Source organism: Macaca nemestrina, chromosome 11, assembly GCF_043159975.1.
Source record: "Macaca nemestrina isolate mMacNem1 chromosome 11, mMacNem.hap1, whole genome shotgun sequence".
Taxonomy (NCBI): Eukaryota; Metazoa; Chordata; class Mammalia; order Primates; family Cercopithecidae; genus Macaca; species Macaca nemestrina.
The window spans coordinates 57,911,185-57,927,276 of NC_092135.1; the positions used below are offsets into that span (position 1 = coordinate 57,911,185).

At 37.8% G+C, this 16,092-nt stretch overlaps 1 protein-coding gene across 9 annotated transcripts in view; it reads right to left on the reverse strand.

Annotated features, from left to right (window-relative positions):
* Positions 1-16,092, reverse strand: part of LOC105493177 (integrin subunit beta 6) — a 148,727-nt gene that overhangs the window by 20,392 nt on the left and 112,243 nt on the right. For 8 of the 9 annotated variants that reach the window (XM_011760652.3, XM_071072849.1, XM_011760649.3 and 5 more), the window contains 5 exons: positions 15,749-15,838; positions 11,809-11,943; positions 11,178-11,595; positions 4,095-4,317; positions 545-642 (listed from right to left, as the gene is read on the reverse strand). In XM_011760652.3, coding sequence (XP_011758954.2) covers positions 545-642; positions 4,095-4,317; positions 11,178-11,595; positions 11,809-11,943; positions 15,749-15,838 — 964 coding nt within the window. The remainder of the gene's footprint in view (positions 1-544; positions 643-4,094; positions 4,318-11,177; positions 11,596-11,808; positions 11,944-15,748; positions 15,839-16,092) is intronic. The other variant, XR_011609807.1, reaches the window with a different exon arrangement.

A 16,092-nucleotide genomic window follows, 5' to 3' on the forward strand; every position in this document is an offset into this window, starting at 1 on the left:
TGAGGCAACAGAGTATTGAGGATAGTCATTGTAATGCCCATTTTTGGAAGGTTGGGAATAAAAGTATATGGAGGGGAGGAAAAATGGCCACTAACCAGAAACCACCCAGTACCTGGGAGCCACCATCTGGAACACTGATTTACGGTTGGCTTTATCTTATCTTGAAATAAAGCAATTGGATGAAAAGGGTGAATTCAAGTTTGCGGGCTAACCTTTAGCCATTTCTTCAATTTTTCTCCCTTTCTAGTTTGAAAAATATAGCATTCTGGAATTCTCTACAGTTGAATTTGTTAAGCAGAGGTGAATTTGGCAACAGAGCTGAAGTCAAATAGAATAGCCACAACTTTGAAATGCTTGTGGCCTGAGCCATCAAGTTCCTAGTCTTATAGGATGCATTTACTCTTAAAAAATGAATGTCAGTGAGCTAATGCTCTGGTACAAATAAGGTCAAGCTACTAAATAGCCCTCGATTCACAGAGGGTCAAGAACTATGCCTCTCAAGAACTACATAAGGAAATAAAAAACAATTTAAGACAAGCAGAACCTTCTTCTTCACTGATGGTCGCACCAGCTAGTTTGCACTTGTCCACACATTCTTCTCGGGCTTGGCCAGCTGCTGACAGGTGGCACTCAATGCAGCTCCTGTGGACAGTATCCAACAGTGTATCAGTTCATGCTGGTGGAAAATAGATTTGCAGCTTGAATATTGCTTTACTGCTGTTGTTGCAGTTTGTGCTATAGGGGTATCTCATAGATGTCATTATCTTTTGTTATTTTCAAAAAGATAGTTGGGTAATGCCCAAGTGAACACTGAATTATTCTGAGTTCCACTCAGTAATCAATGTTCTCTGAACCAGTCTTGATAATAGCTACCATTTTCATTTACCTGTAATGATTGTTCCTGATTGGTTAAATAAACAATCAAAGAAAATAAATTGATTTAGCTGTTTTCATTTTACTTTTTCCTACAGAGAGCTTATGTTCCTAAAATATGATTAGGGACTAGGAGAAGTTTTGAATTTCTTAACAGAAATGGTCTATACCTTAACCAGAATTCCAAGAATGATTAGTGGACTTTGTATATGTCTTATATGATAATTTTCACAATTCACTTTTCTGTAACTCTTTTGAATAAGTCTAAGTCTTAATGAAAGTGTGGATTAGAGCCTGGATCTCAAAAGCTGTGGATTACAGCCTGGATCCTCATTAATACAGGCTTTTAAATAAAAGATCACTATTTATAGAAAAGTACATTTCCAAGAACATCGTCCAAGAATTAAGCTACTCTAAAGACATCTATAGAGCAAAGTAAAATTTAGACCCTGAATTAATCTTGTGCTGAAAATCACTTTACAAATAGATTGTGCTTGTTGTAATTCAAAAACAGCAGAAGTTTTCTTACTGTGGACACACCTGCTGTCTCTCTCTCCTCTGGCCATGGAAATGTATGCTCTGCTAAGTGCTTGAAACACCCAACCCGCACCCATAACTCAGCAAATCTCAGCTGAAACTGCACTTCCTTAGGCAAACCTTCACTAAACCTTAGACCAATCAGTTCCCTCACAGTGGAAGGCTCAGGATTTTTCCACAGGAAGGGCAACCTATTAGGCAGTGGGGAATGTTTTACTGTGAAGTTGCCTTGGCATTGCAAATACATTGGATTTATCTAGATCGCATATTTATTTGGAGTGGCTTTGAAGGGGTCTGGTGATTGTGGAAGCTCTTAAAATCTCTTCATCTTTGTGCATCTCACTGATGGCTGCACTAGCTAGTCTGGTAGCCTTATCCCCTGCTGCAGAGTTCCATAGCACTCTCTATTTCCCCTATTAAAACTGTCAGCCTAGGTAGCATCGCAATCACTTTAAAAGATGTCTATCTTTCCCACTAGACTCCCAGCACCTCTGAAGGCAGGAGCTCTAGCTGTTTCAGTCATCATTGCATTGCCCATGACGTAACACAATTCTTGGCATATAGTAGGCACTTAATACCTACTTGATAAATGAATACATGCATGAATAAATGGAAAAATGGATTCATCTCCAAACTAACAGAAATCCCAAGGCGGTCACTCTACCTGATTCCCCAAATTCAAATGGCTTTTATTATTAATTTCCTATCTTGTAATTCAGATTTAAGATTGAATCATGTTTATAGAGAAGATGAAACAGAAAAGTAATAGAAGAAACATCTTGAAGGGACATTTTACATTAGATCCTATTCAAATCATCCTAATCATGTCCTCATGCTTCTCCTGGCATGCATCTTGTCTTAGTTTGCCAGTGACAGTGGCAGAGAAGTTTTGACACCTGAATGGTGAGTAACCACTGAGTGAAAAATTGCTTTTCTCACTCTGTTTATGTCAGAAATGCAAATGTCACCATTTTGGGCATCAGAGTTCATGAAAATCTGAAATGCTGAAGCATATTTGCTGCATAATACATTATCCACTGCAATATCATAATAGCCATTTTGGAGGCTCGCTTCACTTGACCTACAAATGTGGCCCCAATTTCATTAAGAAATTGTGAGGTTTTATTGTTGTTATTGTGCATGTGGTATAAAAGAAAACACAATACACAATACCCGTGTATAACGGCAACCAAAGAAAGGTGCCAAAGAGCATGGGTGGTAAAGAAGCAGGAGAGAATTGAAAGCTAAGATCATCTTTCTGCCTCTTTGTCTCTGTCAGTCTATAGATAGGAATGAATCAGTAAGGTCAGGCTATAAACTTCCAGATAAGAAAGAAGCTTGTAAAAGTGTTCCTATTTCTCCACATCCTCTCCAGCACCTGTTGTTTCCTGACTTTTTAATGATCGCCATTCTAACTGGTGTGAGATGGTATCTCATTGTGGTTTTGATTTGCATTTCTCTGATGGCCAGTGATGATGAGCATTTTTTCATGTGTCTGTTGGCTGTATGAATGTCTTCTTTTGAGAAATGTCTGTTCATATCCTTTGCCCACTTTTTGATGGGGTTGTTTTTTTCTTGTAAATTTGTTTGAGTTCTTTGTAGGTTCTGGATATTAGCCCTTTGTCAGATGAGTAGATTGCAAAAATTTTCTCCCATTCTGTAGGTTGCCTGTTCACTCTGATGGTAGTTTCTTTTGCTGTGCAGAAGCTCTTTAGTTTAATACCCAAAGGATTATAAATTATGCTGCTATAAAGACACATGCACTCGTATGTTTATTGCAGCACTATTCACAATAGCAAAGACTTGGAATCAACCCAAATGTCCATCAGTGACAGATCGGATTAAGAAAATGTGGCACATATACACCATGGAATACTATGCAGCCATCAAAAAGGATGAGTTTGTGTCCTTTGTAGGGACATGGATGCAGCTGGAAACCATCATTCTTAGCAATCTATCACAAGAACAGAAAACCAAACACCGCATGTTCTCACTCATAGGTGGGAACTGAACAATGAGATCACTTGGACTCAGGAAGGGGAACATCACACACAGGGGCCTGTCATGGGGAGGGGGGAGGGGGGAGGGATTGCATTGGGAGTTATACCTGATGTAAATGACAAGTTGATGGGTGCAGCACACCAACATGGCACAAGTATACATATGTAACAAACCTGCACGTTATGCACATGTACCCTACAACTTAAAGTATAATAATAATAAATAAATTTAAAAAAAAAAGAAAAATAATAAAAAACAAATATCCATTTGGAAAAAAAAAAAAAAAAAAGAAAGAAGCTTGTCTGTTTCCCCTGAAAAGCTACTGACTGCATGTGGGTGTCATCCGTCTACCTCCAGGGCATTCCTTCTGTGTGGCTGCTATTGTAATGGAGAGGTGATCTGATGTTATCAGTGTGGGACACCAGCTCGGTTTCCCCATGCTACTCTGTAGCAGAAATGTGACATCGTGATTCTGGATAACCAGGACTGAGAAAGAGGTAAGCTAGAGACTGATGTTCCAGGCTGAAGATCACAGAGACCCTGTGGGTTTGTGTGTGTTTTGATGGATGTTTGGAGACCAAACCAGCAAATACAATCTGAGGTCTAAGTTTACAAAATGCCATTGTAAATTTGATCACTATAAACCTATCCACAAAAGGAATGGACGAAAGCAGAGACATTACCGTTTAGAGTTACAGGGGTCACCACAGGTAGGACATCGTTCACAGGTTGGTCCTGAGGCTCCCGGGTTTGCGCAAACACACTTGCCACAAACGCAGTCCCCACGCCCGCTGCAGAGAACTCCGTCTTCAGAGACGCAGGAGTCCGTGCTGGTGGTGCAGTTGCAGTACTCGCCAGTCCAGCCGCTCCTGCATACACACTCACCACAGTCACAGTCGCCGTTGTCTGTAAAACAAAATGCTCTATGCTTCTCACAGCCCAAAAACACTTGCAGATTTGAGGGGGTGAGGGGCATCTTTTCTCTTTGTCTTTAAGCACCATCATCGAAAGACAAGAAAAAAATGAGAAAAAAAGGTGTGTGTTGGAGGGGTGCAGTATGAGTGTAGATACCTTCTATCAAATGTGTCTTGCTAATTGTGCATACTTAGATCTGGTCTCGCTAACTGAAGATCCACTTGCTTACTTTATGGTTGTAAACCATAAATAAAATTATAAGCCCCTCAGCCAATTGAATGGACCCCTCCTCTCAGCCAACAGCATTCTAAAATAAACCTGAAACACTAGTCCAGGCCGTGATGAGAGTGGGTGGTCCGACATGCCTTATTATACCCTCCTCCCTTTGGAATTCAGGCACAACTGACCAGCATTAACAAGAAAACAGAAACCTTAAGACTGACAAAGTAGACTTTTTGTAGCAATAAGATACCAACATAATAGATAGCAGGTCCTGAAAATAATCAAAGTATTTCACCCCAAAATACATTTATTTGACATATTTTGAAATGGCTTGACCAAGTTGTCTCTTGTGGGGAACATCTACATTCTACAGAGAATCCCCTTTTCTTTCCAGATCTTCTTCCTGATCCAAGAGAGAATTAACTAAGAATCTGGAACCTTTTTTAAGTCTTCTAGGAAATGTTTGCAATCTGTTCTCTCTGAAGCCTGCTACCTGCATAATACGAACCCTGTTCTCCACAATCCCTTATCTTAACCCAGGTACTCCCTTCTATTGATTCCAGGTCTTTAGATAAACTCTTTCAGCCAATCACCAACCACTATGGCCTGAGAGCCCTGCCCATCCCCTTTGAGTTGTCCCACCTTTCTGAACAGAACCAATGTACATCTTACATGTATTGATTGATGTCTTATGTCTCCCTAAAATGCATAAAACCAAGCTGTGCCCTGACCACCTCAGGCACAGGTCCTTAGGATCTCCTGTGGCTGTGTCACGGGCCATGGTCACTCATATTTGGCTCAGAATAAATCTCTTCAAATATTTTATAGTTTGGCTCTTTTCATCCACATATTATATGACATGGAATTTGTAATCAGACCAAATGAGGTAATCCAGAAAGCATGTAAAAGATATTTGATGTGAATGTATGTCTCTATGCATATTTATTTATTTATTTTTATTTTTTGCTTTTAGTTAAGATGCCATAGGATAATGATGCAAGACAGACCGGGATTAAAGCCCACCCCTCTATATCACTCAAGTTGTGTGATCATGAGCGTCTCATCTATAAAACAGACAGAATAAATTCTACTTTCAATGCTTGTGACTGGATGAGATAATGTATATATCTCCTAATTTTGCATTCACCAGTTAGAAATCCCATAGGCATACAGTGAGTGCTCAAAAAATTCACTACTTAACACACTTTAATTGAGCATATACTATGTGCCAAAGATTGTATTAGTTATGAGGATATAAAATTAAATAAGACAAGGTCATCGAACTTATAATTTAGTGTAGGAGGCAGGCTAACGAATACTACTACTAATAAATATACATAGGGGAATAGTTTCCAAATTAGACTGGAGATTTGAGGGTTCCAAAGGAAGTGATGCTTGAGCTGAATTTGAAAGATACAGGTAGACAATACAGAAAAAAAAAAAAAGGTTCTATGCATTTCAGGAATGCATGTGGGATCATTCGACCTGCTTAACACCCACAAAACTTTCCTATGGATAGAGCCAAAGGTGCATATGGAGTGTGGCAGGTGGGGAAATGGAAAGGACAACAAAAAGTCAGAAGTCAGACAATGAAAAGCCTTATTGGCTAAAGGAAGAGCTTCCATCCTGAAAGTTTTATCTAGACATTTTTTAGCATCAGTAGACAGGTCAAGCTACAGATAGAAAAATCAGGAGTAGAGGCAAGAAGATATGAGACCATGAACCAAGGCAGTGCCCATGGGAGCGGCGAGGAAAGAATATATATTCGGGCATGGAATGCTCAGGGTGTGGGTGCGATTGGTGCCAGGCGGAGGGTTGAGGGAAGAGACAGAAGGATGGAATTCTCCCCAGGTGACTAGACTGAGCAGCTAGATGGATGATGTGGCTTTTCACTGAACTGGAGTGGAAGTTAGCTCATGGTCACTGCCGTATCACCAATACCTGGCACAGAGTAGAACCTAATTATTGAAGCAGAGGAGGAGAAGCAGCTTTGGGTGGGGAAGATGATGAGTTCATTTTGGCCCTGAGGAGCTCAAGGGGCCTGTGGGACATCCCAGTAGGAGGTTGAATATATATATGGGCCTGAAGTTTGGGGTTTGGGATCCATTAGGGAAAGGTGGTAGTTGAAGTTTTCATGAATCAGGTCATCTAGGGCAAGTAGGCAGAGTGAGAAAAACTCTGGAGAGCTTCAGGACTTAAAATGTGATCAGAAAAAAAGGATCCCTACAGAAGAGACCAAGAGGTAGGGGGGGAACAGAAGTGATGTTGCAGAGGCATGGGGCAGAGACTGTTAAAGAGAGAGGTACCTGGACACTTTTGCTGTAGACAAGTAACCCATCTAATCCTAAAGAGCCCCTTTGGATATGGCCACTTAATGATGTAGGAAATACTTCAAAAATGATTTTAAAAGTGTTTAAAATAATGGACTTGTGTGTTATTTCCATAATATTATTCTGGGTGCCTACCATGCGTAAGACACTAACATAGGTGTTGGATGTTCCAAACAAATAACATTTATTTGCAAACTCTCGTAACTGATACTTTTCTTGAAAAAAAAAAAAAAGAAAGAAAAAGAAATGTGCATTAAGCATTTTGCCTCATAAGTTTTGCTCTTCCAGCAAAATTTAGGATTACCTAAGACAGTATATAACAGTGTTTAGAACGGTACCTGACCCATAAATAAGCACTGTACAAGTGTTAGTTACTGGCATTATTTCTGAAAACTATCCAGTAGGAAGAATTTGTAAACAAAATTATCTATCAGTATTAAAATTCCTATACTTTTACTGAAAACAAAGTGGATGTAGAAAAAAATCACAAGTGAAACAGGATTCTACTTGTGGGAGACACTGCCAAGTTCACTGTAGGAGGAAGAATTGTGGACTTTCTCTTGTAAACTTTGGTCTAGCAAGTGGCTTACTTTTCTATTTTGATGACTGGGCTCTAAGGAACTTGGAGCAGGAGAGTCCCGGGCTTAATTCTTTGGTCAAAAATCACCAAACAAAGATGATAGTCACAAAGATTTTGAAGTTGGATTCTGATTTCTCTAGGTATGTGTGTGCATATATGTATATATACATGTATGTATATATGTATATGTGCGCATACACACACACACACACACACAGTCATGTGTCTTTTAACAATGGGAATATGTAACGAGAAATGCATCATTAGGTGATTTCATCACTGTGTAAACATCATAAAGTATACTTACACAAACTTAGATGGTAAACCTACTGCACACCTAGGTTATATGGTATAGCCTATTGCTCCTAGGCTATAAACCTATACAATATGTTACTGTACTGGATACTGGGGGCAATTGTAACACCATGGTGAGCATTTGTGTATCTAGACATAGAAAAGGTACAGTAAAAATACAGTATTATAAAATTATGGGACAACGATCGTATATGTGCTGTGTTGTTGACAAAATCGTCATTATGTGGTGGATGACTAATGTGTATATACATATATATTCTCTTTATATATTCTCTATATACTCTCTATATATACACATACACGCATGTATGTATAGATGCTTCTGGACTTGTGATAGGATTATGTCTGGATAAACTCATTGTAAAATGTAAAATAATGGGCTTATCCAGACATAACATCACTGTAAGTCGAACAACATACTAAATTTATATCACTTTCACACCATCTTAAAGTGTGTGTTTGTGTGCGTTGTCTAATGAAAGATGAGTTGAAATTTACCTGGATTCATGATATTAAGATATATTTCAACTGCATTTCATAACCTATGCAATTTATAGTTGACATAATTAATTCAAAGCAAAGAATAATTAAATGATTTGGGACAAAGGCATTCATTTCATTTTTACCTGTAAATGATCTTCTAAACTACAATATCTTTTTGTTTCTTCCTCAACAAAAGGGGAAACTTACTTTTATAACAGGAAGAAATTCCATATTACAGTTGATTCTGGAAAATTAATATGATTTACAAATATTATTAAAGAAAAGATGCATTTCCAAATGCTTTGAGAATGCTCAAGTATATCATTGCATGTAGGAAGTACTTGGCAGAAATTTAGAAAATCCTTCCTGGAGCAGTAGAAAAGGACCATCACGGCAAAAACATGGCGCTCCTTTCAGAATTTAGAAGCCCTCCTCTGTGCTGGCCTTCCAGAGCCACTGACCTGGTTTCCAAAGCTGCTAATCGATATCCTCAAACAACCAATTATCTAGAGTACTGGTTCATACAACAACAACAACAGCAACAACAACAACAACAACAAAACTTTCCTATTGGTTTCATGGAGGGACAAAATGATAACCAAAGATCAAGAAAAAATTACCATGGTATTTCAGAGGGATGAATCTTTCTGGAATGCCATTGACAGTAACTGTAAGCGCATAATGGCAGCAAGTGTTTCTCTAATGCCATTTGCCTGTTAGTTTCCATCTCTTAGAATCAAAATATAGGAGACTAATGGAATTTGGGCAAGCAAAAAAATCAATGGAGCTCTGTATCTTTGAGTGCTTACAGATGGATGAAAGAGGCTGTATGAAAAAGAACATTTCGATAATAGCTCTTCAGAAAAGTGGCACATTGCTGAGTATATTAGTTATAAACTGGAGATCCACACAAGTGGTGAGCTGTAGCATGTTTGATCCTCAGTTGCACATAAAACTACAGCAGCAGTAGCGTGTCTATTCCAATGCCAGGCACAATTTTTGTCCCTGCACTAAGCACAATGCCAGGCACATAGTAGGTACTCCATAACCATTTGTTAACCATTTGTTATAACTGCCTTTACTTTCATTATACCTTTTGAAAGAAAAGTTACTAATTATACAGCAACATCCTTTGTGATGTTACTAAAAACCAAAATAGCTTTTGAGAAACAGGAATGGCTGAAGGAAATTGGCATTGGTGAAGTTTTCTGAATCTAGCTAAATAAATCGTATTTTCTAAATAGAATTTCTGTAGCAATCACTGTATCTGACTCAAAGAGAGGCACTGTTGTCAGACCTTCCTAGCTACAATCCACAGATCAAGTCAACTCTTTTTTAGTTTATTTCTGTTCCTCATGCATGGTACAAAATAAAGTGAAAGACCATGAAGGAAAGCTCTATTGCTAAACACAGTTCAGAATTTTATACTGCCTTAGATCTCTTTGATCCAAGATTTAAAGGGTGAAATATAGGTCGTGTTAGTATCTCTATTATATTTTGTTAGATTACACTTAGGGCTTTTTGAAAGGTAATTTCAAGTGTTTTGAACATGTATTTTATTACAAGATTTCTATTAGACATGCAGTATGGGATTCTGCCCAATATATCCTCTCTGTGATGTGGTGACGGCCTTTGGCTGGCTTCTTGTCACCTTCAGATTGTGCCCCATCTGCATCATGTGAAAAGAGGACTGATGTGGGTTTGGAAACATACCTATTAAACCAGGAAATCAACCTTTGGATGAAAAGGGAGAGAAATGTGTCTCGATCAGAACAGACCATACATTTTTCACTCTCTGGAGGGAAAAAGGCATATATTCTCAGAAGAACTTATTGGTTGCAACAGCAGCAGCAAAGAAATGAAAGGTAGGTACACTTCTAAGGGTATCAAATGGTTTTCAGAAAGCTTAGAATTCTTTGATGCTTCTTTCTTTCAGGTCTTTTTCCCCCCCAAATTAGTCTTTTTTATATGTTCCTAACACTGTCTTTTAAAAACATAACTTGCTTAGTTTTCTGTAAAGATAATGGCTTTCTGATTTGAATAGCTGTCTGCTTACAGAGTGTGAAGAACAGAGACACTGAAGCTTAAATTCAGCATTCAGTTAATATTTCAATCTATAAGACAAATTTATATTGTTTAAGAGTATATTAACATATTTGTAATTCTTTTCTGAATAGATTACACATATATATGTGTATATATAAAAAAGAATTTTACAATAGTCATATGCAATATATCCTTAAACTATAGTGATTTTACATCTACATAGGATATTAAAACATACATACTTCTATTTTAAATTTTTCTCAAATTTCTCAAGATATTCCAAGTAATTTTCCATCCTTGTCCTTCCTGCAGCCTTTTCACATATGCACTTACTCATCTTTCTTATGCCCAGTGCCTAACCTAGTATGTGTCACATAGTAGGTGTTTAATAAATATTTGTGGAATGAGTGAAGGCCCTGAAAGCCCATTTAATATATTTTTGTGCTCTTTATCCTTGGTAGCATGCTCATTTAGCAGTCTATCTAGTTTTCACTTTTCCAAAGTCATATACATTTAAAAGGTAACAGTCAGACACAGCAGCTTGGTCCAGAAAAACCTGGAAGGCAATGGAGTTCCTATTATAGGCACTTGTGTAGGGTCCGGGTGACAGCCAGAGAGAAGGCCCTTTTATCTTTCATCTACGCTTAGGGAAACAAAATAGACATAAGCTCAGTTGGCAGAAATCTCACCCCAAGTGAATGTTAGAGCCAGAAAACCTACAAGAGAAGATTCAGTTACCCATGGTCTAAGGCTGATCAGCAAATATTTACTGAGCACCTACTATGCCCAGGAAACTGTGGAAGGTGCAGAGGATGCCAACCCCCTTGCTGATACTTGAGCAGCCACAGGGTAAGATGAATTTCGACATAGCCTACCTCCGCAGAGCAGCCCTTTGTGTCTCACGCAGGAAAAATTGTCACACTGGCAATAAGGCCCATAAATGTTTCCATAGGGAGACAAGTGGCAGATACACTGTCCACAGTAGCAGTCACCCCTTCCACTGCAGGAGGGATGATCTGGGGCCTCCTTGCAGGAATCTGTGCTCAGCATGTCCTCGCCACACTCACAGCGAGGCCCCATGTGGCCAGGGTGGCAGGCACACACCCCACACTGGAAGGAGCCGTTCCCGTGGTGACACTTGGAGCTGTTCACTTCCACTTCTTTCTGACAGTCGCAGTTGCATTCTGGACTGACAAGTAATTCCAGGGCGTCCCCCAGCCCCACAGGCTTTATGATAATGTGCCTGCTTCTTCTCTCACAGTTTGGGATATTCACAGTCACGTTGAAGGAAGCCTGGAAAAGAAAATACTAATTATCTCCCTCCATCCACCAAAATGCATGAGGTGAAACAAGGCTTCATGGAAATCAGCTTTGCCAAAAGCATTTACTAGAAAATCTTTGAAAATTGCTTTTAAAATTCTTGAAAGAAATCCAACTTCAGTGAGCTCAGCTAACTTCTGACCCATCCAGGTATTTATTCAGACGATCTATTGGACAGCTACTTACTGTGTCTCCCACTTTCATGTGAGAGCATTTCTTTTGGTGTTGGAAGAATGTACCGTTGTTACAGATGGCTGTAAATGACAAGTTGAGTCCTTCAGTGTCTCCTAATACTTCCAGTTCCACCTCAGACCGCAGTTCCTTTAGTTACAATATAAAGAGTTCAGTGAAGTCACAACCCCAAAAATATAGCCAGAAGAAGAAACTGAATCATGTTCATTGAACTACAAATGAATAAAACTAAATTGGGTGTCAAAAGAAATTCAGTATATTACCAATCAAAAGCAAGAAAGTGAGCAATCATACATACATTTTATATATTATCAAATCTAAGGTGCCAACAATTATAAGATACACCATTATCTTATGACATTAAACTATGACAAAATACCTCAAGATGGTTCTGCACAACATATGAATCAGTCCTATCCATCTACCATTGCTTTGAAAATTATTTTATCCATTCTGAAGGATTTGGCAAATTCTCCTGCCCTGAGTTGCGCAGATTGGCATATAAAAGGCAATTCTTTTGCTTATATCTCAGTAACAAAATTTAACAACAGCTTCCTTTATGTGTATCATGATTTCTTAGCTCCCGTAAACCAGCTGTTTGTTGCTTTGCAAAGAATCCAGAATTGAAGTCATTCCTCCACCAATGAATATTTGACTCATTGATATCAAATTTACACCCTGCTGCTCTGTTTTGGTACATTTCTGCATACATAATAAACTTTTCATTTCAATATCGAATCATAGTACACACTTTTAAAGATATGTTAAAACAGCAATTAAACTTAATACTTAAGTAGCAACAATGCCTTTAACTAATTGAAGTGAGTACAATCACAATTGTCCATGAAAACTACATCATGACTGCTGCCTGGCACCACAATGGTGATTGTAACTCACCATCAGTTGTAAGATGGAGCTCAATTTTAGAGATGTTAAAATGTGGGGGGAAAGTGTGCCTTAAAATCAATATTGGAATGTATTTAGTACCTATTGCACATTTAGTGTAGAGTTAGGTCTGGGGAATACTGTAAGAAAGCCTTCTGCCCTCAAGAAGTTTATTATCTTACTTTCTTTATTCCTTGTTCACTTATAAAACAAAAGTCTGTATTGTAGGTGAAGCAAACCAAATTATGAAAAATAAAAAAAACAGAATAAAACCAATTTTAAAATACTATAAATAAATTTATGCTTCAGTTAATCCAAAAGTTTTAAGTCCACATATCCATTTTCTTGTTGGCATTTAAAAAGCATATTCAGCTTCAAATTTCCCTTAAGTGTAATTTTTAAAAATTTGTTTTATTTTAAATTTGTGTGGGTATGTAATAGGTGTATATATTTATGGAGAAATGAGATGCTTTGATACTTTATGTGTAATTTCGCCAAATGTATAGTAAAATGACCCTGCCTTCCTCCAAAATCTGCTTATGCCAAAATAATAAGATTAAAATAGAAGCAATGTTGGAGATAAAGTCGGGAGCTAAATAAAAGTTAAGGGATATGAGCTAAAAGACTGTGACAGCAATTATAAGGACTAGTGGATGACATGATCTGATCTAAGTAAAGGAAATTTCAGCAATACTGTAATTTAACAGCATATTGCAAATTTGACCAGGAATATTTTAGTCTGAATTTCCCAAAGAAAGGACATAAATGCTTATTTGTAGTTTTCATCGTTTCATTCATTCATTTTTTGAGCATCTCTTATGAACCAGGAAAAACAAAAGAAACCAAGTCAATTCCCTCCTGGGATTTAAACACCAGCAGAGGAACTTATCCTTGGGATTGCTGATATTTTGGTAGCCTTTATTATACGATTAGGGAAGAAAGGACATTAGTGAATGATGATCAGATAAGTACACATTGGTATTTAAGCTTTTTAAAAATATCAATATGGCACTGTAAAATACTGAGCTGAAGTTTGTAGCCACAAAGTTATAAACACAAATTGTCTATGTCTGCCCTACTAGAGGTCCGTCAGAAGCATTTTACGTTTTCTTTCAAAGTATTCTCTTTCCTTCTCTCTCTTTTTATAGACTAGAAAGAAATTCAGCCTATAGGTCCTCATATTTTTAAATTCTTTTTAGTATACATTTAAAAATAACAGTAGAAAAATAATTTGAACTAGTGCCAGGATCCATTACAGACTTTGCCTTGTGAATCATAAAGTTCCAATAATAACTCCAGTGCAAGATGGTTTCATTTAAGAATAATAGACACGTCTTAGTATTTCTGAGATAGTAAAACAAGGACAGAAGACTTAATTCAAATGTTTAATGCCTTGATTTCAACTATCCTGTAAGTTACGTAAGTATTTGAGATCATAAAGTGAGCCGTAACCTCTGGCAGAGCAAGCAGAGGCATGGGGGCCGCTCTCACTGGAGGGGGAAATATTTTTGACAATTCAGTGTTTTCTAGTCTCCTTAGTTTCTCTGAAGATGTTAGTGGCCAACACTGTTGAGAGTATTGGGTTCGAAAAAATGGAGTGCATTCTGATACAGTGAAGGATTGCTGTGTGATTTTATTTGATTCTACAAATTAAAACTTTAATTACTGCATGAGAGGGAGGAAGGTTTTTATAGCATTTTGTGGATGAGCATTCCTGCCTGGGAGAATTTCAAGCATGAGCTAACGTGGTGATTAATTTGATGTGACCTGAGAAAACTGAAATTTCTGAGGCTATCAGTAAAACAAACCAAACCAAACCATCATCCTATAATTTTAATGGACACATCTGTATTTTTATTTTCTGAAGAAATGAAATACTTGAGAAGGAATATCTTGCTTTTCTTCCTTCGGGGTAGTTTCAAAATTGGTGGGCCAACGTCAAAATTATTGGAAACTTTTTTTTTCTTTCCAAAATATATAGCTCTCATTTCCCCTAAAGTCCTTCAAAGATGTCTGTGAGAGGAATCTGGATAGGCCTATTTTTAAAAACTTTCCATGTTGATTCTGATATGTCATTTTATTTAAGGAATGCTGGTTCAGTACACGCTAAATGTTGGTGTATATTACATATGGGCCTTTTTTTTTTTTTTTGTAATTTTAAAACATCAAAAATCAGGAGAATTGTTATTCACTTGTTCTTACACAGTTGCTGTTTACAGTAAATACTAGAGCTTTACTCCTTACTAAAAATTTTCCCTTTTTTCATTCCTATCCTAATTTAGGGCTTCTTCTTTCTTTCTCTGCATGTGTATTTCTTTGTCAATAGAGGCAAACAAAGGGAGGGATGATATTTAGGAACCAAAATTAAAAATAATTGACAACCGGCCATCCATTGTTGACTAACGGAGTTATGAAATGGAGACAAAGAATGAGAACATAACAACACCGTAGGTATATGTTCTAATTTTAAGGGAGAAATTCTGTCCTCAGGTACTAATTCCCAAAGTCAAAGCAAAAGTTTACACACCTACTCATAAACCAGTGGAAAATGTCCCTAGTTCCCAGAAGTATAGAGACTAAAAAGTGGCATTCCTTGTGTACCGGTGTTTTGGTGCACAGCCAGCACTTGTATTTTTGCTTGAGTTATGACCTAGTATCGTCAAGCTTGTGGAGTTAGCTCTCTACATAACTCTGTCACTCACTGGCAATTTAAACTTCATTTTTTTCAGACAGAGGAGAGCTTAATTGTATGACTCATGGAGGCTTTAAAATTTTGCTGGCAACAATGTTGCTGTTGCTTATTATTATAAAAACAACCTCAACTTTATGATCAGTTTTATGATTTTTCTATCTTCAGCTCCACCTTCCAGGAAGAAGATCAGCAAGCAAAATGAACAAAATTTATATTTTGATTGCATTCATGCAGAGACATTTTTTGGATAAGCATTCTCTCTACCAACAAGTAACTAACATTTAACTGCCTAAATCACATCTTAGTTTTTGAATACCAAAGAAATGCAAAAAAGATGCCAGCTGTAAAATATCCTACTTCATAAGCTGAGATGATCAGCTGGAGAATGTTTCCGGAGTCCTTCTGAAGTAGCCCTACTGTAGCTCCAGGAATAAGTTTTGCGTAATTCTGTAAACAGAAAAAGAGTAAGTCAATCTTTGTTTCCCTCCGGTAATTGAGAAAAGTGTGGGTTTGAGCCTGCTGGCTATGATTGCCTCTATTTAACTGGCTGGGGAAAACAGGTTCGTGATAACAAACCTGCTTTTCTCCTGAAACCGTAGCCTTCACTTTGTGCTGCTTCCTGTGCTCAAGTGGAAAATAGACTGGACGGAGTCAGCACTGGGGAAATCTAGGGTCTGTGGTTGCCATGGTCGAGGGCTGTG